Below are 26,814 nucleotides of genomic sequence, written 5' to 3' on the forward strand. Positions count from 1 at the left end.
CATTTTATCCGCAGACAGGCTATGGAATTATGCAGTGTTTTCTGGCTCTCGTATGAAGATGTCAGCTCTCTCCTCTGTGTCCTGTAGTGCTGGGTAGGCGGACAGTGCTGATGGCACATTTGATGCTGGGATGGTTGGATGCTGATGAGGCTGCAGAGAGGGGTTGCATAGAGCACATGCTGTAGAGATGCATGGGAGTGGCCATAGCCCGGGATGGGTGGTCGAGCTGCATGAGTATATAAAGTGATGCTGTGAGTCTGCAGTGTGCATTGTGTGCAGAGGGGCAATCAGGAAGGTTCCATAACCTAAGCCATCACCAGCAGCATCCCACACCCACCTGCAAGGCTCAGCCATGACTTCCAGGGATCTCTACACTTCATCCTACAAGAAAATCTTTGGAGACTCTCCTAGGTCTGCCAGCCACCTGTACACTTCAAGTTCCAGGTCCACCCCGTCATACAGACCCAGAGACACCTACACCAGCAGCATCTCTAGCTACAGGAAGATCAGCAGGTCCCCAGCCAGCCACCTCGCCTCCATTCCCCAAGATCAGTTTGACTTGTCCCAATCTACCGCCCTCAGCAATGAGTTGAAGATCGTGAGGACCAACGAGAAGGAGCAACTGCAAGGTCTCAATGACCGCTTTGTCACCTACATCGAGAAGGTCCACCAGCTGGAGCAGCAGAACAAGTTACTGGAGACAGAGGTGACCTTGCTGAGACAGAAGCAGTCAGAGCCCTCAAGGCTCAGCCAAGTCTACGAGCAGGAGCTCAGGGAGCTTAGATCCAGGCTAGAGGAGCAGCTCCATGAGAAGGATCAAGCTCAAGTCGACTGCCAACATCTGGAGAACTGCGTCCACCAACTGCAGGAGAAGCTGGACAATGAGGTTAGCAAGAGGGAGGAAGCAGAAGATGCAATTAAGAACTTTAGAAGAGACGTAGATCAAGCCACCTTGGACCGTCTGCAGCTGGAGAAGAAAGTGGAGTCTCTTCTGGATGAATTGGCATTCTTGAGGAAGGTCCATGAGGAGGAGGTGGCTGAGCTCCAGGCATCAGTGACAGAAGCGCAGGTGGGTCCCAAGGGGCTAACAGTGGGTGTGACAGACAGGGCGGTGGCTCACGCACAGATGGGGGGGGGGGGGGGGGGGGAGAGGTTCTGTACGAGGCGATTACTCAAGTGATTTCATTAGCAGTGTGTTTGTCCCGATACATATCAGACAGTATGGAATTTAAAGATTTGCCCTTGAAAATCTATGTGCCTGATTCTCATGAATCAATAGATATAACACAAATCAATATTTTTCTACTTTATATTTAAACTCCAGCCGTATCAGCCAAAAGAATTAGAATTGTGTTGGGCCAGTCTTATCCAAATTATATTTTTTCCCAAACAAAGGCAGACGGCCAGGACCTACAGTGCTAGTTGGACAGTGAAGAAAAGCAGCACAGTGATGAGTCATCACTGCAGGTTCTTCTCTAGTGAGGAAACTGTGCCTACATCCTTCTTCTAGTCTGAATGCAGTTGTAGCAGGGACATAGAACCCAGGGGCGTAACTAGACTTAATAGGGCCCCCTGCAAAAATGATAACATGGGGCCCCCTTGGTTCCCAAACTCTACGAGGGTCACTTGATCAGGAGCTGGCAAATGGCTGCAGAGATTTTTCTGCTGTGAAGAACTGCCTGGAAGCAGGAAAAATTGCACACTCTTGCACACGTTTCTTGTTAGTGAATGGGGAGGTTTTTTTTGCAAATTAGCTGCACTTGCGGTTGAGGAGAGGGAGGAGGAGGGGCCCCCAAAGCCTCTGCCCCTCCTCCCCCTGCAATGGCAGGAGTCGCAGTGGTGATTGCTACGCCCATGCCCAGTTATCATGTTATATGGGCTTTGTAAAGTAAAATCTGGTATTTTCCACTTCAAGGGAACCTGAAGTTAGACTTATATGGAGGCTGCCCTATTTATTTCCTTTTAAACAATACTAGTTGCCTGGCAGCCCTGATCACCTGTTTGGCTGCAGTAGTGTCTGAATCATACCAGCCACAAACAAGCATCTTATCAGATCTGACAATAATTTCAGATACACCTGATCTGCTGCATACTTGTTCACGGGCTATGGCTGAAAGTATTAGGGCTGGTGCACACCAGAGTGGTTCTGAAGCGTTTTTTAAAACGCTTGCAGGAGGAAAACCACTTGGCTAATGAAAGTGAATGGGATGGTGCACACCAGAGCGGGTCGTTTTTTCCACAAACGCAAATTCGGGGGTGCAGCAAAGTATAGGAAAATGGAAAACTGCTCTGAAAAATGCTAGATCAGAGCGGTTTTGCAGGCGTTTTTGTTACAGAAGCTGTTTAGTAACAGCTTTTACTGTAACAATATTTGTAATCTGCTACACAAAAACCGCTCCCAAAAACGCTAGGCATGTTTAGAAAACGTCTCTAAACATGCCTAGAATCGCTCTGAATTCTGCTCCAAAAACCTCTAGCGTTTTGCAGATCTGCTAGAGGTTTTTGGTGTGCACTGGGCCTCAGAGGAAGAAGATCAGTAAGGCTGCCAGGTAACTGGTATTGTTAAAAATGAAATAATTATGGCAGCCTCCATGTACCTCTTACTTCAGGTTCCCTTTAAGTAAATATGTCATAGTGGAGACTTTGATACTTTGTAGTTCTGCATGCAAAGATGGGTGTGACTACCCAGATGTACAATCCGCTACATGTCCCTGGAAATGATAGGAAGCCTTGCCTTTTACAAATGTAGAGAACACAGATGTGTAGCAATGACTGGCAGACTATATCCTTACTTTACATATACACATAAAGCAATACATTTGCATTGGATTTCTTCTGGTCTCCCTTCTGTTAATATATAAAATGGCAGTGCAGAGGTGTTTCACCAGGATGTAGAGAGCGGATGGATTTAAAAGAGAATTAAGACTGTACTATGGATTGTATCCCTGAAGTCTAATGCTGGGCATACACGGTGAGTTTTTTCTTATCAATCGAGCTGCTGATGGCTCGATTGATAATTTCCGACAGGTCCGATCACCGCGCGGATCGATTCCCCGCTCGATACCTGCGGGTGGACAATAGCAGAAATCGAGCGGAAGCGCCCACGGAAATCGATCCGTGTATTCCCAGCATAAAGGTGGCCACACACCATACAATTTTTTTAAATATCTGTTCAATTTAAGAATTACAATCAATTTTTCTGATTGTAACATTTCAAAAATATGACCAATGTACCACACATATATGTTCAATTTTTCCCCAATTATGATAAAAATGATTGGAAACTCTGAAAAAATTGCTAGGTTGTGTACATTAATAAATTGACAATCTAACACACACCATACAATCTTTATAAATATTGAAGAAAAATATCTGGCATTCCGAATCTATAAAAATCAAAGAAAACTGAAAATCGGATCGAATTTTTCAGTCGAATGAAAAAAAAGCTTTCCATTTTTTTAGGATATCCGTTCGTTTTTATCGAATTACTGTAAAATTGGATCATTTTTTTGTATCGTGTGTGGCCACCTTTAGTGTTGAGAATAACCATCCTGTGCAGAGAACTGTTCTCTCCATCTACATATTGGTCTCATTTAGCAATGGCTGCAATATTGCTGCATAACCAGCATACCTAAGGAATTGCCAAAGGTCACTCGAATGTACACACACACACACGCGCACACACACGATACCTGCTATACTCTACACCCCTCATACATTCCTAACTCTGATATCTAGCCCAGCATCCACCCCTCATACATGCCTAACTCTGATATCTAGCCCAGCATCCACCCCTCATACATGCCTAACTCTGATATCTAGCCCAGCATCCACCCCTCATATATGCCTAACTCTGATATCTAGCCCCATCATCCACCCCTCATATATGCCTAACTCTGATATCTAGCCCAGCATCCACCCCTCCTATATGCCTAACTCTGATATCTAGCCCAGCATCCACCCCTCATATATGCCTAACTCTGATATCTAGCCCAGCATCCACCCCTCATATATGCCGAACTCTGATATCTAGCCCCAGCATCCACCCCTCATATATGCCTAACTCTGATATCTAGCCCAGCATCCACCCCTCATATATGCCTAACTCTGATATCTAGCCCCAGCATCCACCCCTCATATATGCCTAACTCTAATATCTAGCCCCAGCATCCACCCCTCATATATGCCTAACTCTGATATCTAGCCCAGCATCCACCCCTCATATATGCCTAACTCTGATATCTAGCCCAGCATCCACCCCTCATATATGCCTAACTCTGATATCTAGCCCAGCATCCACCCCTCATATATGCCTAACTCTGATATCTAGCCCAGCATCCACCCCTCATACATGCCTAACTCTGATATCTAGCCCCAGCATCCACCCCTCATATATGCCTAACTCTGATATCTAGCCCAGCATCCACCCCTCATATATGCCTAACTCTGATATCTAGCCCAGCATCCACCCCTCATATATGCCTAACTCTGATATCTAGCCCAGCATCCACCCCTCATACATGCCTAACTCTGATATCTAGCCCCAGCATCCACCCCTCATATATGCCTAACTCTGATATCTAGCCCCAGCATCCACCCCTCATACATGCCTAACTCTGATATCTAGCCCCAGCATCCACCCCTCATATATGCCTAACTCTGATATCTAGCCCAGCATCCACCCCTCATACATGCCTAACTCTGATATCTAGCCCCAGCATCCACCCCTCATATATGCCTAACTCTGATATCTAGCCCAGCATCCACCCCTCATACATGCCTAACTCTGATATCTAGCCCCAGCATCCACCCCTCATATATGCCTAACTCTAATATCTAGCCCCAGCATCCACCCCTCATATATGCCTAACTCTGATATCTAGCCCAGCATCCACCCCTCATACTGTATATGCCTAACTGATATCTAGCCCCAGCATCCACCCCTCATATATGCCTAACTCTGATATCTAGCCCCAGCATCCACCCCTCATATATGCCTAACTCTGATATCTAGCCCAGCATCCACCCCTCATACATGCCTAACTCTGATATCTAGCCCCAGCATCCACCCCTCATATATGCCTAACTCTAATATCTAGCCCCAGCATCCACCCCTCATATATGCCTAACTCTGATATCTAGCCCAGCATCCACCCCTCATATATGCCTAACTCTGATATCTAGCCCCAGCATCCACCCCTCATATATGCCTAACTCTGATATCTAGCCCAGCATCCACCCCTCATACTGTATATGCCTAACTGATATCTAGCCCCAGCATCCACCCCTCATATATGCCTAACTCTGATATCTAGCCCCAGCATCCACCCCTCATATATGCCTAACTCTGATATCTAGCCCAGCATCCACCCCTCATATATGCCTAACTCTGATATCTAGCCCAGCATCCACCCCTCATATATGCCTAACTCTGATATCTAGCCCAGCATCCACCCCTCATATATGCCTAACTCTGATATCTAGCCCCAGCATCCACCCCTCATATATGCCTAACTCTAATATCTAGCCCAGCATCCACCCCTCATATATGCCTAACTCTGATATCTAGCCCAGCATCCACCCCTCATAAATGCCTAACTCTAATATCTAGCCCCAGCATCCACCCCTCATATATGCCTAACTCTGATATCTAGCCCCAGCATCCACCCCTCATATATGCCTAACTCTGATATCTAGCCCAGCATCCACCCCTCATATATGCCTAACTCTGATATCTAGCCCCAGCATCCATCCCTCATATATGCCTAACTCTGATATCTAGCCCAGCATCCACCCCTCATATATGCCTAACTCTGATATCTAGCCCAGCATCCACCCCTCATATATGCCTAACTCTGATATCTAGCCCAGCATCCACCCCTCATATATGCCTAACTCTGATATCTAGCCCAGCATCCACCCCTCATATATGCCTAACTCTGATATCTAGCCCAGCATCCACCCCTCATATATGCCTAACTCTGATATCTAGCCCAGCATCCACCCCTCATATATGCCTAACTCTGATATCTAGCCCCAGCATCCACCCCTCATACATGCCTAACTCTGATATCTAGCCCAGCATCCACCCCTCATATATGCCTAACTCTGATATCTAGCCCCAGCATCCACCCCTCATATATGCCTAACTGATATCTAGCCCAGCATCCACCCCTCATATATGCCGAACTCTGATATCTAGCCCCAGCATCCACCCCTCATACATGCCTAACTCTGATATCTAGCCCCAGCATCCACCCCTCATATATGCCTAACTCTGATATCTAGCCCCAGCATCCTGTTTACCTAGCCTTTAGTTGCTTTCTAAATCTTTGTATCCCAAAATCTTACCCTAACTCTTTTACTACTCTAGTGATACTGATGCATATGCATGCAATTGTTATTTTGTTCACCAAAGCATATGTCGCTGAACTCATACTACTGAGAGCTGCTCTGCCTTGTGGCTACTAAATTGAGCGTGTTATAAAGTTGCTGGTTTACAGGCTGTGATGATGATCCTTCCTTCCTTTCACTGTAATACTCTTTATTCCTTTCATCTGCCTGGGGGCAAGTATACATATCAGATAACCTTCTTTGACTCACTTGATCTGAAATCTTTTTCCAAAGAGTGGAAGTATTACATCCAGTCGATCATCATTACAGCCTCGAAACCAGCATATTCAAAACTGGCAGACTCCATAGCTCATTAGTGGGTGTAACACACGCATTGTGAGCCAGAGTTTTAATAGCACACAGTTTCTATTCCAGTTGATGTCACAAGTCATAAATGGGGTATCAGTCTGTGTGGGTAGATATACTGCAGTCTACTATGTCCAAGTATCCTCCCTCACTGGTGTACAGAAAACACATCCCTCAATGGGAGCGAGAGCCTTCAGCATCACTTACAATCATTAATGAATGCTAGTTTATCTTTGAAGGGCACATCTTGAGCCAGACTCTTTTGACATCTGCATAATTAGTATCATTTGCTGTATGTTGGCTGGAGCAAGTGTATTATTTGTACATAGAAGTGTCTGGGTACTGTTACTGGAGCAACATCAAGACATCTAGATCATGGGTGTCAAAGTCAAATACAAAGTGGGCCTAAATTGTACACTGGGACCAAGTTGCAGGCCAACCTCATTGCCTAGTGGCCCCCTCCCTTCCCTATACAGTTCCCTGGTGTGTAGTGACCCCTCTCCTTCCCCTATACAATTCCCTGGTGTCTTATGACCCCTCTCCTTCCCCTATACATTTCCATGGTTTCTAGTGGCATCCCTCCCTCCCCTATACAGTTCTCTGGTGTTTGGTGGTCCCCACTCTCTCCCCTTTACAGTTCCCTGGTGTTCAGTGGTCCTCCCTTCCCTATACAGTCCACTGGTGTCTAGTGGTCAGCCCTCACCTATACAGCTCAGTGGGATTTAGTGGACTTCCCTACCCTATATAGTTCCCTTGTGTTTAGTGGTCCTCCGTCCCCTATACAGTTCCCTGGTGTATAGTGGTCCTCCCTCCCCTATACAAATCTCTGGTGTCTAGTGCCCCCCTTCCTCCCCTATACAGTTCCCTGGTGTCTAGTAGTCCCCTCCCTTATACAGTTCCCTGGTGTCTAGTGCCCCCCTTCCTCCCCTATACAGTTCTCTGGTATTTGGCGGTCCCCGCTCTCTCCCCTGTACAGTTCCTTGGTGTTCAGTGGTCCTAGGTCCCTCCCCTATACACTTCTTTGGTGTCTAGTGGTCCTCTCCTTCCCTTATACAGTTCCATTATGTCTAGTGGCCCCCTTCCCTCCCCTATACTGTTCCCTGATTTCTAATGGCTCCGCTTCCTCCCCTATACAGTTCTCTGGTGTCTAGTGGCCCCTTCCTCCATTATACAGTTCCCTGATTTCTAGTGGCCCTGCTTCCTCCCTTATACAGTTCTCTGGTGTCTAGTGGCCCCCTCCCTCCATTATACAGTTTCCTTGTGTCTAGTGGTTCCCTCCCCCATACATTTCCCTTGTGCCTAGTGGTCTCACTTCCAACCTTATACAGTTCCCTTGTGTCTAATGCCCCCCTCCTTCTCCTATACAGTTCCATGATTTCTAGTGGCAGTCCTTCCTCCCCTATACAGTTCCTTGGTGTCTAGTGGTCCTTCCGCCCCTAAACAGTTCCTTGGTGTCTAGTGACCCCCCACCCCTTCCTTCCCCTATACAGTTCCCTGGTTTCTAGTGGCCCTTTTCCTCCCCTATACAGTTCTCTGGTGTTTAGTGGCCCTCCTCCCTCTCCTATACAGATCCCTGGTTTCTAGTTGCCCTCCTTCCTACCCCATACATGTCCCTGGTGTTAAATGCTCCCCACTCCTCTTCTTTACACAGTTCCCTGTGGTCTAGTGACCCACCTCCTTTTCATTTCCATATACAGTTCATTCATTTCTAGTTCTAGTAGTGGTCTCTAGTGTTCCTTCATCCCCTATACAGTTCCCTGGTGTCTTGTGACCCCCTCTCTCTCCATACAGCTCCCTGGTGTCTAGTGGCCGCCTCTCCCCCAATACAGCTCACTTGTGTCTAGTGGTTCCCCTCCTACCATACCACTAAACAGTTCCCTGGTGTCTATTGACCCCATCCCTCCTCTATACAGTTCTCTGGTGTCTAGTGCTTTCCCCCTCCCTCTCTCCCTTATATGGCCTCCCTGGTGATCTGGAGCTTCACCTCCAATATAGCTTCCCTGGGGGTACAGCGAGCCAAACGTGATGCAAAGTGAGGAAAACACTTGGGGGCCAAGTTTGATGGCTCTGCGGGCCGGGCCAGAGTTTGACATGTATGATCCAGAGCAGATTCTTAACATGTGGTAAGCGGAAGCCAGGAGATGCTGCGCTGAGGGCTATCTGAACTTTCATATTTAATTCCTTGAGATATAAAAATAAAAAATTATACATCAACAAACTTGAATGAGTGTTTTTAGTTAATTAAAAATAGAAAACATGATGTGGAAGGTATTCATAAACGGTCATAGAGTACTACTGAGTATTGGACCTGTGTGTGAAGCAATATTTTACATCAAAATAATAATAATTTGCTGTTAAAAATAGCTTCTGTTAACCCTTGAGCAGCCTGTTCATCCATACACAGCCCGGCTGCATGCGATTACCCAGCAGGTAGCCAGGAATGACTGCATCTGGCAGAATAGCTCTCCTGCAGAACCTGTCATTGTACGGAGAGGTGGGAAATCAAGGCATGGAATGTATTGATTTGAATGCACAGCAGTACAGGGTAGATTGATGAGCTGCCTTCAGCTAGAAATATATTTTCTACCAAGCCAACATTTCTCTTCTGTTATGAAAGCTTTGCTTCAGGCACCAGCGTTTTCCTGTGTTGTCTCTGGATGGCAGCATTTGTTGGTCTCTGTGTATAGACTCCACTATCTACTATAAACAAAATCCCTAATGCCTGGAACCCACTACAGGGGCTTTGCAGCTATCGCAAATCGCTGCGATTTCACATTGGTTCACGGAGCGACCACAATTTGGCTGCTGTAGCCACTGAGACGATCACTCCCAAAATACTGCAAGCAGCATTTTGCGATCACTGGTAGGACCACCCCCATAGGGATCCACTGGTTTAGCGCTTTGCCAATCACTGCTGATCCTAGTGGGTCCATAGACTTGGCCATTTTCTGAGTTGAGTTACTGATGCATTCTGAATATATCTCATATGCAAAGGAGTGAATTTTGAATCAGATCTTAAGAATTTAGCTGGGTACACACAACAAAAGCACGATCCCTCGTATTACAGCTCAGGCCGAATTCTGTACAGATGTATCACCTGTTCTGCTGCTATGAAGGGGGGTGGAGTGGCTACTAAGGAGCGGGCAGAGAGAGGGAAAGAGCAATATCATTGGCTAAGTCGCTCCGTCGTGGCATCATGGGTGGACGGGGACTGCTGTACATACACTAGATTCGTGGCAGAGGCAGCACCCATTGGTTGCCTCAGCTGAAACCTATTGTACATAAGTTTGCAGCTTTCACGTGGTTAACCTGCTTGTAAATGTACTCAGAGCTGTGTCTGGCTTGCATTAAATTGTATAGTGTTTGATTGCTTTAAAGGTGTCCATTTTTTCATCAGACGCAATCTTTCAATGCACTTTTTATGATCGTAAATACTTAGAAAGGTAATTATTGATCCCATAAATAGGTTGATTAGGGCATTTTCTCTCTTCAGATATGATCGTAAAATCCAACTTTCGGATAGATTGAATTTTCTGTCCCAATCGAGCAAAGAATTGTTTACATCGATATTCACCACACACTGTGCAGTATTATGTACAATTCCATCTTAAAAAGTGCTTTGAAAGATCTTATCTGATTAAAAAAAATGTACGGTTAATAGGCACCTTAAAACTTAAAGGACAACCGAGGTGACATGAGACAGACACGTGTATGTACAGTGCCAAGTACACAAACAACTAGGCTGTGTTCCTTTTTTTCTTTCTCTGCCTGCCTGAAAGAGTTAAACATCAGGCATGCAAGTGAAAGTTTCTGTCTGGGTCGGGACTGTTTCGGACTGGGTCAGACTATAGCATAATCCACACTGATAAGTAATTACAGCCATAAAACACTTTCCTGTCAGTAAATGGCTTCTTGGAGCAGGAAAGAGATAAAAAAAAAGTCAATAATTCATAGATTTGAGCTCTAGCATACTTCAATGAAGGGGTCTTTGAGCAGAGACAACGAAACAGTAAAAACTTAAAAACTAGTTTAAAATATAAAATAAAACTGTGGGATAGCTCAAAAAGTCATTTTTAGGAGAAGGAGGATATATACATATGTTTTTCTCATCTCTTTTCTCTCATCTCTTTTCACCTCGGATGTTAGGGCAAGGTGAAGTCTGTACAGCGCTCGGCCCCTGAACTGTTGCCTGGCAACAGTATTGGCGGGTGTGTTGGCACCTTGCATCAATTTATGTTCCAGAAACTGATCAGTATCTGTTGTAAACAGTCTGACATTCAGTTACATCAGAGATAAGAGAGACTCTTAATGTGCTAATTAAGTCTTGGTTGCAGAATATGTGTTATATTTACATGCAGCATCAGCAGCAGGTTAGGCAGCAATACTCAGTGCAGAGCTCAGAGAATACAGTAGGCATTTTGGGGTCAGATATTCAGGATGACACATTTTGTTTAGTGCTGTTTAATCTCCCAGGACTAGAATAGAGCAAAGAGCGGTATGAAATGACATTGATGGATTATTGTCCCTGATGTATAGATAAAGGTGACCTGTCAGGCAAGGTGAAGATGTATATATAGAGACGCATAAAATGAATTGCCAGGAGACCTTTCACAGCCTCTCTTAGTCATCTCTATTGTGTATGCATTGCACGGGTAGCTGTGTAGCAGGTCCTTCCCTGCTCTTGGTCTGAGGATGGTGAAAGCACAGGCCATGCCAGCACACTAGCTGAAAGCGAGTCATGTGACATGCTCTAATTACATCATAAACACTAGCATGCAAATTGCATTCATCTTGAAATTAGACCAAAGTGCGCAGTTGCATTTTATTGCCATATTTCCAAGCTGCATACAACCTGCATTACAAGTGCATGCAAGGTAGAAAATGATCACCTCTTATGTGTTTCATCTGATATGGTAATCAGTGCAGACATCTTTGGCAATTGACCTGATGCCAATGGCAGACCCCTGGCTCAACCGAAGGAGGAGGGAAGGCCTTTTCTGAAAAATTCTGTCTGTCTATTGAAGCCACCATTGTATCTAGTGTCTGATTGCCATTATCATTGCAGTAGTGTTTGATTCACACTAGAAACAAGCATGTAGCTAATCTTGTCAGATCTGACCATAGTGTCAGAGACACCTGATCTGCTGCATGCTTGTTCAGCGGCTATGGCTAAAAGTATTAGAGGCAGAGGATCAGCAAGCAACTGGTATTGCTTAAAATGAAATAAACATGGCAGCCTCCAAGTCCCTCTTGCTTCAGTTGTGCTGTATTTGGAGAGCAGAGGAACTATGGATTCTGGTAGGATTTAATGATACATCAGCGTCTCATGATCACACAAGCCTGCTTGGAGCAGAGCTGAGATCATTGCTCATCACCATAGCAGATCAATATATGTTAATGAATTCTGAATGACTGCAGCATGATGCTTTCATCTTGACCCATGGAATTCAATATCATCACTACTACATGAACACAGGACTGCATCTGCCCCTTCTTATGCTGTGCTCTGAGCAATTTATTGGCCATAATGTTGTGTCGTCCCCCCGCCCCTCCACCGGTACCCAGAGCCGAATCCACCCATAAGGCAATTCTAGGCAGTTGCCTAGAGCCTGAAGAAAGTCTAAGGGCTCAGTGGATGCCACCTCGCACCAAATCTTACCAAAAAAAGATATGTGACCATCAGCAGTGGGCACAAACTACTATCTTACCTGAGGCCCCGTTTAATCTTAATTGTTTTCTGCTGGTACCATCAGGCTCCCTCCCCGGGCCTTCTGCAATGTATTTTTGTTGCCATCATGTTTCCTGTGACCAGGCAGCTATAACGCTTCCCTATAACAAGCCCACATTTTACTTTCCATAATAAGTGGTTCTATTTACATATACTAATTGCAGATGTGCTGCAGTATGGTCATGTAGTCAATATGTGCAGATAAAGGACAGTAACTGACCTTCAGCCCATATTTGTCCCAGTAAGCATACAGTGCACCATCCTCTATACACTATTGATCAGAGCCGGGACAAGGTCCTCCAGCACCCAAGGCTGAGACACCAAAGTGCGCCCCTCCATCCCTGCCACCCGAGCCATCAAACACTGATTGCTATTAGACTAAGAGGCGCCACAGGGCCCACAACCTCCCCAACACCTTAATATCTAGTTATCTGGTCTAGTCACTGCCATGTATCCCCTTTTCTTATTTCTTGCTGCTTCAAACACAATTAGGAATGACAGCTGAATGAATTCTGCGCCCCCTCCTACACTGCGCCCTGAGGCTGGAGCCTCTCCAGCCTATGCCTCGGCCCGGCCCTGCTATTGATTCTCAAGCAGTCATTATTTTTCCATGAAGTACCTCAACCAGAGCCTGACCAAGACAATAAGCACATCTTCTGCTGACATGAGCAGGTGGCTTCCTACAGCAGCTGGAGTACTGATAGCCAGGAAATGCAGGGAAGGTCACATGTTACACACGGCAGACTGACCGGCAGGCCCGGATTTACATCACAGGAGCCTATAGGCACAGATGTCCTGGCACCCTAGACTCCACCCTTCATAAACCTACAAACCCCCACCAAACTGCACGGCAAGTGTGCTGGCCGTTCCAGCTGTCACATCTCCCTTACTTACCATGCCTGTCATAGGTAGCTACATGTGTCCCATAGCATTAGGTAGCCAGAGGTACCCTCAGTATTAAGTAGTTGAGGTGCCTGATTAACTGGAGATCTCATCAGTGGAATGCTGAGGCCCGGGTGAGTAACCTCTCATTTAGACTCCTGTCGGGACTCTGCATAGAAGGGAGGGAGGCACTTGGGGAGGGTAGCTGCCTTTCCATCATCATGCGCCTGTAGGCACGTGCCTACAGTGCCTTATGGTAAATGCGGCCCTGCTGACCGGCCCATTTTCTCTTCTTTCCAGGCTGACACCTCTGCTTTGCACAAGGTGCGGGTACAGGCAGTTCTGGGATTTCTGATTGGAAAACCCAGCTAAGTTCCCAAACTGGTTATTACTAATGCACCTAGCTTTAGATTTTTCTTTGGCAAGTCAAGTTTATATATAATGTTAACAATTATATAAAGAATCAGTTGTGTAACCATTCATTATACCATTTTGACCCATTAGCAGCTTCAATAGTGTTTGCACTGTTTTTGACTTCAGTCGGCAGAGCTCATCGTGCTGTAAATTCTTGGAATGCTTTGATCTCTTTCTACTAGCAGAAAATATAGAAACCGAAAGCAGAAGTCCGCTTTAATTGTCTCACACTGCCCCCTAGTGACAAGTGGCCATACATACACATTACAGCAGTACTAATTAGAAGCAGGGAAATGTAACAAATAAGAAATTTAAAAAAGTGCTAAAATAAATTGGCCTGGAGCACTTGCAATCCTCTAAATAAATTAACTGCTAAAAGGTTAAAAAGGAATTTACAATGACAAACCTCTGTATGAGAAACTTTAGATGGAAGCTGCCAATTTCTTATATTACAGGCCTATGTAGCAGCTCCAGGGAATGTGGGCCAACTATGATGAAGCCATAAATATTAAGGCACACCACCCTGAACTATTTTTATGTCTCCCCTGTTGTATTTGGGATTAGCCATCTGCTAATGTCAGACCATTGTCAATTCATGCAGTTCTCAATTCTCTCATTGCGTTACCTGTAATAACTATCTCCTCTACTGGCCACTAGCTACAGTATGACAGCCTGTACAGCAGTGTAATGATAATTATAGGAAGGTGGATGTTGTTTCTGTCTGTCTTCATTTAATGATGTAGACAGACATAATACATTATAATGTTTGGCTTTCGTATATAGCACTCTTCCTCGCTCTCATTGCTCTGCGGATAAAACCTTCCTCTGGGTGATGACTCATAATAAGATTTCTAAAGATCGCAGTGTCCATCCTGCATTTTATTCCCTCAATCCCCAGAGTCCAGCTGTTCATTTAATGCACTTGTCTTACCCACAATACCTTGAGGTACATCTGGGATTTACCATCAGCTGTTGATGAGTTAACGCCTTCCTCGCCAGCTGGGCTGAAGGTCAGACTAGGACAGCATCAATCATCGTGTATCTGCAAGATTAGGTCTGAGAAGGTTTGCTACATACAGTGAAAACGCACTAAATGAGCCTTATTTGTTAAAGTGTCTCTGGAGATCTTCATTAGGGAGACCATAAGTGATCCAGCAAACATAGACTGGAATTATTTTAAACTGTCGGCTATTTGGAGTGCAGCCCTTATCTGGGTCATAGTGGAACACACTTGTCACACTCTGACATCTTGAAAATCAAACTGTGATAAATCTCTATTTATGCAAAGCATTTAAAGAGAACCCGAGGTGTGTTTAAGGGCCGGTTCACACGGACGCTTGGCGGCGTCTACCGTCAAGCGTTCGGGACCCATCGGCTAAACTCTCCCATTCAAGTGAATAGGAGCGTTTAGCATTGCGCGGTTACCGTCGATTACCGTCGATTGCATAAACGCGGTGTTCTGATCCCGATTTAACGCATCGTTTCGGCCGTCCCTAGAAGCCGCATGCAACGTCCAGGGACGGCTAGCCGGCGCGGCTTCATGTCCCCCTGCGGGGACGAGAAATGCCGATCGCGACGATCTCTGTACCGCCGCCACCGAACGGGACGTCACAGGACGACGCGACTTCCTGGCCGCCCCAACGCCGCCTGCCGTCCGTGTGAACTGGCCCTAAAGAATGTTATCTGCATACAGAGGCTGGATCTGCCTATACAGCCCAGCCTCTGTTGCTATCCCAAACCCCCCTAAGGTCCCCCTGCACTCTGCAATCCCTCATAAATCACAGCCGTGCTGTGCGGCTGTGTTTACATCTGTAATGTCAGTCTCAGCTGCTCCCCCGCCTCCTGCATAGCTCCAGTCCCTGCCCCCATCCCTTCCCTCCAATCAGCAGGGAGGGAAGGGATGCAGGCGGGAACTGGAGTTCTGCAGGAGGCGGGGAGAGCAGCAGACTGACACTATAGAGATAAACACAGCCAGCTCTGACAAGCTGTTTGTCAGCAGCGTGGCTGTGATTTATGAGGGATTGCAGAGTGCAGGGGGACCTTAGGGGGGTTTGGGCTAGCAACAGAGGCTGGGCTGTATAGGCAGATCCAGCCTCTGTATGCAGATAATATTCTTCAAACCCACCTCGGGTTCTATAGAGTTGCATGACAGTGTATTTTACAGACTCAGTTCAGGCACACTTCGTTTATACATAATACTCCATTAAATACATACTGCATGAAGATTTTCAAAAATACAAAACGATTGAAAAAAAGTTATTTTTAGTGGCTGCACCCAAGGGTAAAAGAGTGCGAATATTGGGGGTACCCCACACAGTTTTGTAGCTTTTGTCATTAAGCTACTAGTTTATAGATTTTCCCCATCTCAGCAACCTCCTGTACAACTCCCCTCCTCCCAGTTAGTTTGTACGTATCTCTCCCTACCACAGAATAAGGGCCTGAGCTCACTGACGCAGTTGTGTCTGCTTTTCAGTTACACATCAATGGTAGAGATGCTGAAAAGCAGACAGAAGCGGATACAACTGCGTTAGTGGGCTAAGGCCCTAACATCTAGTATAGGCCATCAGTCATCAGGGAGGCATGGCTTACGCTGGCAGAGCAATCATTCTCCTCCTTGCATTCCATGTGACCAATAGGGGAGTGTTTCAGACTGACCAAAAGGGAGCAGACAGCTGAAGATCACTGCCAAGGCAATGAGGATCTCTGTATTGGTTAAGCCGTTAGTTTGTTATTTTTTGTTTTTTTTAAAAGTTCAACTTTTTACACAAAGTTTAAAATAATGTTCTGTTAAATGCATGCAGATCAACTGTGCCTGAACTGGAGCATTAGACCAAAGCTCCTAAACCACACTCCAAACCAGCCTCCCGCATGTGGTGCATAATAAGATTATAATCTTATCTCTCACTGTTAATACTGTATATCACACCTAGAATATGGTCCAAAGACTGTTTGTTTTTTTGTCAAACTAATACAAGTTGGTTTAGGTAATACCAACTGTAAATAGTTTATTTTCAAGCTTTGGAAACCCAAATTTCTTCTCCAGGCATGATGTAGAACTGGATCAGAATTATAAGGCAAGAAAGGATAATAAATAATCGAAATGACAGTCACATTGAAGATGGACTTTGCATGTACATGCTGACTAAATGGTAAAATCTCTTCGCTTCCAGTTAGATTTTAGTAGGTGCTGGAGGGCCAGTACACATCTTGGAGAATCTGGTGGTGGGATAGTGGTTGAGCTCACAAGCCTGAGTACCTGCCATGGTAATTCAAACAGGTCTCATTGGCTTGATAGAGTGCTGGTTAAGGGCTCTGCCTCTGACACAGGAGACCTGGATTCGAACCTCAGCTCTTCCTATTCAATAAAGCCAGGACCTATTCAGTAAGGTATAGAAAAGTTGTGGTTGGGCACACCATGTAAAGGTGGGTGCTTGGTATTGTGGCATAGGCAAACCACTAGGCAAAGTCTGTATTCAAGTATACCAGCACTCTCAAATAGTTCAAAGATCACGCTCTTTTTATTGAGCCGACATATCCATAGAAAAAAACGACAATTGTTTCGGGGGCCTCGCAGGGTCCCCCTTTCTCAAGGCGTGTGACACCTTGAGAAAGGGGGACCCTGCGAGTTCCCGAAACAATTGTCGGTTTTTTCTGTGGATATGTCAGCTCAATAAAAAGAGCGTGATCTTTGAACTATTTGAGAGTGCTGGTATACTTGAATACAGACTATTCAGTAAGGTGTCCTAGGGCTAGACTCCCTAACACTGCTACTGCCTATAGAGCGTGTCCTAATGTCTGCTGCTCTGGCGCTTTGAGTCCGCCAGGAGAAAAGCACAATATACATGTTATTTGGCTGGTCTTGTCTCATTCTCCAATACCAGTAGGGGATCTATTTCTTCTTCATGCTACTACAAATATGTATTGTATCATGACTTGTGTTGTGTATCAGAATCATTATAAATGACTATACATGTCTTTTTGCAGATAACTGTGGAGATGGATGTGGTTAATAAGCCAGATCTTACAGCTGCCCTGAAGGAAATTCGTATGCAGTATGAGGTCTTGTCCACCCGCAACCAGCAGACGGCTGAAGAATGGTACCAGACCAAAATTGCCAACGTGTCCCAGGAGGCAGCTCGAAACAACGATAACATGCGGCAAGCCAAGGAGGAGATCAACGAGTACCGGAGACAAATGCAGGCCCGGAACCTGGAGATAGATGCTCTGCGCAGTGCTAACGAGTCGCTGGAGAGGCAGCTGCAGGAAACCGAGGACAGGAACAACGAAGAGATTGTTCACATGCAGGTAATGCCATTATCTGACCCTCGTAGTACACAGACTTATTTTTAGCTTAAATTTACAGTATCATTTTTCTTTATAACTTCTTTTACTTGGACAAAGTTGGGACATCCTGCGTTTGTAGATGTTGCAGGTGTCACTAGCTTTTCAACAACGCCCCTCTATGGCCAGAAATTCTTGCCACCTTACAGCACTTAGCTTTAATTAATCAAACCAGGCTAGCAGGATCACCTATGTTTTCTGATATTCTCCTGCTCAGCAGAGGCGTAGCTAGGGTTTTCAGTGATGTCACACATCAGGATGTGGTCATCGTCATGGGTGGAGTCAAAAGTTATTTAGATAGCTATATGTGCCCCCTTACCCCATTCACATAGCCAGATGTACCCCCCTTTACATGTATGTGCCCCTCCCTGCCAAATGTATGCCCCTTTAGTTAGCCAGATGTGTCTCCCTTCACCCTGTTTAGATGGCCAGATGTGCCCCCTTTAGATAGCCTTATTCTGCTGCTGTTAATGCTTCTGCAGAGGGAGGGAGAGAAGCAGGGGCACTTCAGGCAGCTAGTGAGCCACCTCTCCTGCACGTGGGGATGCAGCGGCCGTGCTGAGCGCCCTCACAGTGCTGCGTCCGGGGACATATATCCACTCTTGCCCACCCATAGCTACTCCTCTGCTGCTCAGAGGACCCCGGTCCTTAGGAACTTAAAGTGAACCTGAGGGGAACCAGGTCAAAAATGAAATACTTACCTAAGGAGAGGGGAGCCTTTGATCCTCCAGGGGGCTTCCTATGCTGTCCTCCCGGCCACCGCCACTGCCCGGGACCCTCCTGCACATCGAGCATGGCTGTGCGTGAGCAGTAGTATGGAGCAGCTTATGAATGAGCATCTCTGGTTTACTGCCCAGGCGCGGCTGTGCTCATGCAGGTGCACTATGGCCACGCTTCTACAGGATCCAAAAGCTTCCTTCTTCTTAAGTAAGTATTTAATTTTTGACCCAAGGTTCATTATTCCAACAAGTTTGAAACTGTCATGTGATCACTACCGAATGCCAATGACCACTTGCAGGAAGACAATATCAGCTATTATTATTAATATACAGTATAGCACTGGCATCTTCCACAGTGCTTTTACATAGTATGTAGCAGGGCTGAGTTGGAGCATTTTTGGGTACCTGGAGTCAGAATCAGTGGTTTCATCCACTGAAGAGAGTCAGAGTTGGAGTCGAAAGATTTTTGTTCCAACTCCACAGCCCTGGTATAGTGTGGGCAGACAACGTATCATCTTACATTAGCTTCTGCGAGGACCAGTGTATACCAATGAAATCCTTTAAACTTTATCCAAACGACAAACCATGGTTCTCCAAAAAACTACGACACCTGCGGAGTCACAAGGAAGCTGCGCATAGGGCTGGTAACCAAGAGGACTATAGAAGGGCAAAAACCAACCTAAACAGGGAACTGAGAGTTGCCAAAAGGAGCTACGCAGAAAAGCTGGAACAGAACCTCTCCTCAAATGACTCACGAGCTGTCTGGAAAGGGCTTAAGGCCGTCACCAACTATAAGCCCCCCCCCCCCCCCCCCCCCTCAACATGCAACTCCTAGCACTGAGCTTGCAGAGAACCTCAGTGACTTCTACTGCAGATTTGAGAACCAAGCAGCATCTGCAGGTCTCCCAAAGCCACCTGCTCCCTCCTCCACCATATCTGCTCCATGTCCAATCTCACCCTCTTTGGCTGTGAACAAGGACGACGTCTTGCGCCACCTGTCAAGGCTAAATGCAAGGAAAGCCTCAGGCCCAGACGGAGTGTCACCAGCATGCCTAAAAACCTGTGCTCAACAGCTAGCTCCTATTCTCTCCTCCATCTTTACAAGATCCCTCCAGGAAGGCAAAGTCCCAGCATGCTTTAAGAGGTCGACCATCATCCCCGTTCCCAAAAAACAGGGAATCACCGACCTCAACAACTACAGACCTGTGGCTCTCACATCCGTCATTATGAAAGCTTTTGAAAGCATGGTCATGCCTCTTCTGAAAGTCTTCACAGAGCCTCTGCTGGACCCACACCAGTTTGCGTACAGAGCAAATAGGTCCACTGAGGATTCCATTAACATCTGCCTGGAGACAGTCAATGAGCACCTGGATAGACCAAACTCTTTTGCCAGGATCCTCCTCCTTGACTTTAGCTCAGCGTTTAACACTATCAGCCCTCAAATACTTCAGGAGAACCTTGCTGAGCTCAAAGTTCACCCCACCCTGCGCCTGTGGATAACTGACTTCCTCACAAATAGATCTCAGGTCGTCAAGCTGGGTACTATCCTCTCCCAACCAAGGACCACCAACACAGGGGCCCCACAAGGCTGCGTACTGTCACCAGTCCTGTTCTCCCTGTACACAAACAACTGCAGATCCACTGAAAACTCTGTCAAAGTTATCAAATTTGCAGATGATACCACCATTGTGGGCCTCATCACCAATAACAATGAGCAGGCATACCGTCATCAGGTTGAGAGAATCTGCAACTGGTGCAAGGAGAATGGGCTGGTCCTCAATACCGCAAAGACCGTTGAGATGATCATCGACTTTAGGAAGCGTGCACCCACACCACCCCCAATCCACATCGACAACGCAGAAGTTGCACGGGTCCCCTGCGCTCGTCTCCTGGGCACAACCATCTCCAACGATCTGAGATGGAAGGCCAACACCACCTGCACCCAGAGGAAAGCCCAGCAGAGACTATTCTTCCTCCGCCAAATGAGGAAGTTCGGCATGGACCAGAAACTTCTGACGAACTTCTACTCAGCCACCATCGAATCCGTCATCTGTTCTTCTATCCTTGTCTGGTATGCTGGCTCCTCTGCCAGCGACAGACACAAACTACAGAGAGTCATCAGATCAGCGGAAAGGATCATCAGAAAACCACTTCCCCCACTGGACCTACTCTTCAACACTAGACTGCGCTCCAGAGCCTTGCGGATCGCAATTGATCCTTCGCAACCAGGCTCCCGCTTTTTCTGTCGTCTCCGTTCAGGCCTGAGGTATCGGGCCATCTACACCAGGACCTCAAGACACAGGAACAGCTTCTTCCCCTCAGCTGTCAAATCACTGAACTCTGTGGACCCATTCCCACCCCCCACCACCAAAAGAAGAGCGGATCCTCCTTAGGCCGCTTGCTTTACTAGCTGGACAAGTCCTAAGCAGGCCTGCACTCAAGAACTCTTCTTTTAAAAATGGTTGTTATGTAATTACTGTTACCGTATCGTACCGTATTGTACTTGTTTGATGTATTGCTATCTCTGGTGTGTGTCATTTACTGTTTCTATGCCCTGCTTGTGCCAAGCCCAATTCCGGGCACGACCCAGTCGTGCTTGGCGAAAAATAAATTCTGATATATATATATATATATATATATATATATATATATATATATATATATATATAGTTATGTCACTAACAGTCCCTCAGAGGATCTCGCAATCTAATCTCTACCATAGTCATTCATTGTCTTATGTTCCTGTTGTGATCGAAAACCGGTTTTGGAGGGAATCAGTTAACCTATCAGTATGTTTTGGGGATGTTGGAAGAAGCCCAAGCAAACACTTGGAGAATATACAAACTCAATACAGATGGTGTCCTGGTCCAGATTTGAACTAGCAAGGCAAGAATGCTTTTCCCTATGCTACAATACTACCCAATGATACTGCATTGTGATTGGTTACTACAGCATCCTATAATGAACCTGTTCTTTTATCTTATTAAGTAACCAATTTACATGCTAAAATAGTACTTTACACATTTAGGGCCTGATTCACAAAGCTCTCCTTATCTAACTTAAATTGTGATTTAACTCTCCTTATTTGACATAATGCATGGTTTAGCTCTCCTTCTCTATTTATCTCATTATGTGTTTATCTTATGCATTAGCAATCCTTACTGTAAAGCTGGCCACACCCTAGGCCGATTTCCCGCCGATCGACAGCAGATTCGATCACTGGGATCGAATCTGCTGTCAAATCGTTCACGCAACACGCTAATTTTCGATCTATTTCGGCCCGAAATAGATCTGTCCCGTCAATCGCGCTGTGCGGGAAATTACCGTCGATCGCCGCGGGTAGGGAGCGCATCGCTAGCAGCGTACGACAGACGCAGGTATACATTACCTGAAGCTGGCTCCCGGCATCTTCTCCGCATCACCTCCCGGCATCCGGCAGAACTTCCTGTGTCACTGCAGTGACAGCGGAAGTACAAATAGAGGGCGCTCTATTTGAACTTCCGCTGTCACTGGGGTGACAGAAAGTTATGCTGGATGCTGGAATGCGGAAGCTGATGCGGAGAAGATGCCCGCCGGGAGCCGATGCGGAGAAGACCAGGCTTCAGGTAATGTATGCGGGCGCCCAGGGGGCGACAGCGGCAGCTCAGCAGATGGTGAATTGGTTTCAGGCTGAAATCGATTCACAATCTGTTTGCAGTAAAGGTGGCCATACGATCCCTCTCTGATCAGATTCGATCAGAGAGGGATCTATCTGTTGGTCGAATCTGATATTCGATCAGAGAGGGATCTATCTGTTGGTCGAATCTGATGGCAAATCGACCAGTGTATGGCTACCTTTAATGTGAAAAATAAGTAACCTTTGTGAATCAACCTCAAAGTGCTCAATATAATTTCTATATTGTTGAGAACAAGTTTTCTCTAATTAGCATAGACTGCCTAAGCTCATGTTCTTAGACAAATATAGCAAATAGCAGAAAAGAGTAGTAATTTGGAAAGAACTGTTGAAAGAATTGTGCATTGCTGCTTCACTCTACAGCCATGGTGCCCAGCTGGAAAGCCTTGTGCTTATTTACCCAGCTGTGCCCCCATTGGAGTCTTTCTTAGCATATTATCTGATGGCTTTTCTTGTCCAGATTTTCATATTATCATAATGAAATGAATTTGATATGTTCTCTGTAGGAGACCATCAATCAGCTTGACAATGCCCTAAGAACCACTAAGGGAGAGATGGCTCGTCACTTGCGGGAATACCAGGACCTTCTCAATGTCAAGATGGCTCTGGATATTGAAATTGCAGCATACCGGTAATTTATTCATATTTGCAAAAAGGACAGTGTATAGACTAACATGAGCTCTCAAACACATAAAATGTTTTAAGATAAAAATTAGGAGGTAAGTATAAAATGTACAGCTGTATACATATAAAGATCTTTATATGCTTTATTTATATTGCAGCTATAGGTATATAGCAATGGGTCTCACACAGCAAGGAAGAGCAATGTTTGCATTAAAGGGACACTTAAGTCAAACAAAAAAAATGAGTTTTACTCACCTGGGGCTTCCAATAGCCCCCTGCAGCTGTCCGGTGCCCTCACCATCTCCCTCCGATCCTCCTGGCCCCGCTGGCAGCCACTTCCTGTTTCGGTGACAGGAGCTGACAGGCTGGGGACGCGAGTGATTCTTCGCATTCCTGGCCACAATAGTGCCATCTATGCTGCTATAGCATATATCATATACCATATAGCAGCATAGAGGGTGCTAATGAGTCTGGGAACGCGAAGAATCACTCGCGTCCCCAGCCTGTCAGCTCCTGTCACCGAAACAGGAAGTGGCTGCCGGCGGGGCCAGGAGAATCGGAGGGAGACAGCGAGGGCACCGGACAGCTGCAGGGGGCTATTGGAAGCCCTAGGTGAGTAAAACTCATTTTTTTTGTTTGACTTAAGTGTCCCTTTAAACTAAGCTGAATTCTTACCTTAATCACTGCTGCCATTCCTCCCATCACTCTCTGGAGGTGGGCTGGAAATAAAAACAGAGAACTAAATGTAGTGTGGAGACAAGAAGAGAATAACGATGGGACAGGAAAAGTAGGAGAAAACGAGGAGGCATGGGATTAGCAGGATAGAACTAGAGGAGGAGCGGGATTAGCAGGAGAGAACTAGAGGCGCAGGATTATCAGGAAAGACCTAGAGGAGGCGTGGAATTAGCAGGAGAAAACCAGAGGAGGTGCAGGATTAGCAGGAGAAAACTAAAGAAGGCGCGAGATTAGCAGGAGAGAACTAGAGGAGGCACTGGATTCGCAGGAGAAAACTAGAGATGGTGCAGTATTAGCAGGAGAGAACTAGAGGAGGCTATTGATTAGCAGGAGAGAACTAAAGGAGGCGGGGGATTAGCAGGAGAGAACTAGAGGCGGTGCGGGATAAGCAGTAGAGAACTAGAGGAGGCACTGGATTAGCAGGAGAAAACTAGAGGTGGTGCAGTATTAGCAGGAGGGAAGTAGAGGAGGCAGGGGGATTAGCAGGAGAGAACTAGAGGAGGCGGGGGATTAGCAGGAGAGAACTAGAGGAGGTGCGGGATAAGCAGTAGAGAACTAGAGGAGGTGCGGGATAAGCAGGAGAGGACTAGACAAAGTGCGGAATTAGCAGTAGAGAATTATTAGAGGTGTGGGATCAACAGTAGAGGACTAAAGGAGGTGCAGGATTAGCAGGAGAGAACTAGAGGAGGTGCAGGATTAGCAGGAAAGAACTGGAGGTGGTGCAGTATTAGCAGGAGAGAACTAGAGATGGTGCGGGATTAGCAGGAAAGAACTAGAGGTGGGGCAGTATTTGCACATACACACACTCAACTAAGGTCTTTTTAAATGTCCAACAAACAACAGATTTTGCTGTGTTGGACAACAATCACGTAGCCAAACAACATGATGAGCGACCTTTATCAGGCATTTTGCTCGATCTCTCCAGCGGATCAACTCACACAACTGTTGGGCAGACATAGTGCAGTTGGCCAGTGGCCACATGTGTACAATGACGACATTGTTCCACCGAATGAGGACATGTCGTGCATAGTGTTGTACTACACAGTATTTAAATGAGTTGGTCATTTGCAATATCGGTGTGCAGAAAAGACTTGTTTCAACTAAGTCACTGGTAAAATCATTTCCTTGATGTTGGATGTTTGTTTCCATAACTTTTGTTTGGCGTGTGTATGAGCCTCAATAGAGATGGAGCAAGAACAGCATACAAAGATAAGGAGTGGGAGCTGTACGAAAGACCACTCCTAGAGTCCTAGGTGACAACCAGGAAGCTCGGAGATCTGTGCTAATTAGTTTCTCGCTGTACAACGCTCACATCCTAGCGATTTTGCAGTATGATGGACCATTCGATTCAATCATTTTATCAAATCGAGAAGGAATCGAGAGAGACTCGAGTGTGTTCCAGAATGCCCCTTCGATGAAAAGTGGCTGATATCATATTGAATCGACCAGCTTAGTTGATCGAGCAGGATGCAAGATATCGGTCGATCGCCCAGGAATCGGTTACTGTTCACATATCATTCGATCGATTTTTGCATTCAGAGCATGGAGACACAACATTGGTCAGATTGATTAGTGAAGGTGAATCACATAGGAATCGCTTGTAGTGTGTGGGTCACTAGTCAATCAACTATACTGAAGTCGATTCCCCAATAAAGTTGCTCGCTTTGATGATTGAATCAGAATCGCTAGATGTATAGCTACCTTAACGGAGTCATCAGGCAAACTTAACTACAGCCCACTTACTTATCTGGGGCTTCCTCCAGCCCTTTGCAGCTGACTGTCCCATGCAGGCAGCTCCGTTTCGCAGCCACCGGGCACGGTGCAGAGGATGACCTCAAGGTTGTTCTTACTGTGCCTTCATGAAGTGCTGTTGTCACTCAAGCCCACGTTGTAGTTCTGTGCCTGCGCAGTACGCCGAAGACAACGTGGGCTTGATTGATAGCAACGCTTCGTGCAGGCGCAGTAAGGAGGTCTTCCTCTGCACCGTGCGGGGACCCCGTGACGGCGGTGGAGAGCGGAGCTGTCAGCGTGGGACAGTCAGCTGCAAGGGGCTGAGGAAACCCCAGGTAAGTCAATGGGCTGTAGTTAAGTTTGCCTGATGACTCCTTTAAAATGCATTTTGTGCTGACCTGTGCAAGCAATGCTTTTATTTCTTTGCTTTAAATGTGCATCTAGCCCAACCAGGAGCAGTTGAAGAATTATAAATCATCTGTTTAATGAACATCTAAATTGGCTATTATTAATTGTATATAGCTACCTTAGAGCAGGTATGTATGACATACGCCATAACCATCTCTCCTTCTGTTCTCAGGAAACTCCTGGAAGGGGAGGAGACGCGTCTGACCTCTGTGGGCGGAGGTGGCATGTTTGGGATTAGCTACCCATACTCCGGTCCTGGCAAGAGTTACATCTCAAGTACAATCTCCATCCACAAAGAAGAGAAAAAAGATACATCTGATGGAGGCAAGGGTGGCTCTCCTGTCCAGCCCAAAGCCCCCAAATCAGGAGATGCCTCCTCAGATAAGAACCCCTCCAAGAACTGAGAAACATTGTACAAACCACCATTCTGCCATACTGACATTTTAATCCATTCATTTATTTATTTTAAACGTTTGTGTGAGTAAACTAACACTGAGAAGGTTAAAGAATAAGCCATACAAATCTTCATACTGTCATTTAATGGACGTGTAACAATAAGACAATGTACTAATAAACCACATTTAAGCATCAGGCTTAATAAACTCCCAATGAACTGTGTGTTTGTCAGATCATTACTTCTCACTTTAAAGTGACCATGTAGTGGATTGAGGCATATGAATCATTAAATGAAGTGACCAAGTGAGGACATACAGGGGGCACAGAACAAGAAGCAGGGTCATGCGGTGGGATTAAATGTCTTTGGTATCAATAGTGCAACGTCTTTGGTAAAAAACAGATTGAGTCCATTCTAGCCCTTGAAAGGGGTTTCTGTCAGTGAAGATGCATGATCAAGCAGGAGA

General features: G+C 46.0%; 1 protein-coding gene across 1 annotated transcript; it reads left to right on the forward strand.

Annotated features, from left to right (window-relative positions):
• The first annotated feature begins 207 nt into the window (after positions 1 to 207).
• On the forward strand, positions 208 to 26,572 carry LOC137561140 (low molecular weight neuronal intermediate filament-like). The gene is made up of 4 exons (XM_068272402.1): positions 208 to 1,069; positions 17,708 to 18,028; positions 22,963 to 23,087; positions 26,127 to 26,572. Exons 1-4 carry the CDS (start codon positions 353 to 355, stop codon positions 26,356 to 26,358), a joined length of 1,395 nt encoding a protein of 464 aa, XP_068128503.1. The 5' UTR covers positions 208 to 352; the 3' UTR covers positions 26,359 to 26,572.
• The last annotated feature ends 242 nt before the right edge of the window (positions 26,573 to 26,814 follow it).

This window comes from Hyperolius riggenbachi, chromosome 3, assembly GCF_040937935.1.
Source record: "Hyperolius riggenbachi isolate aHypRig1 chromosome 3, aHypRig1.pri, whole genome shotgun sequence".
NCBI classification, from domain to species: Eukaryota; Metazoa; Chordata; class Amphibia; order Anura; family Hyperoliidae; genus Hyperolius; species Hyperolius riggenbachi.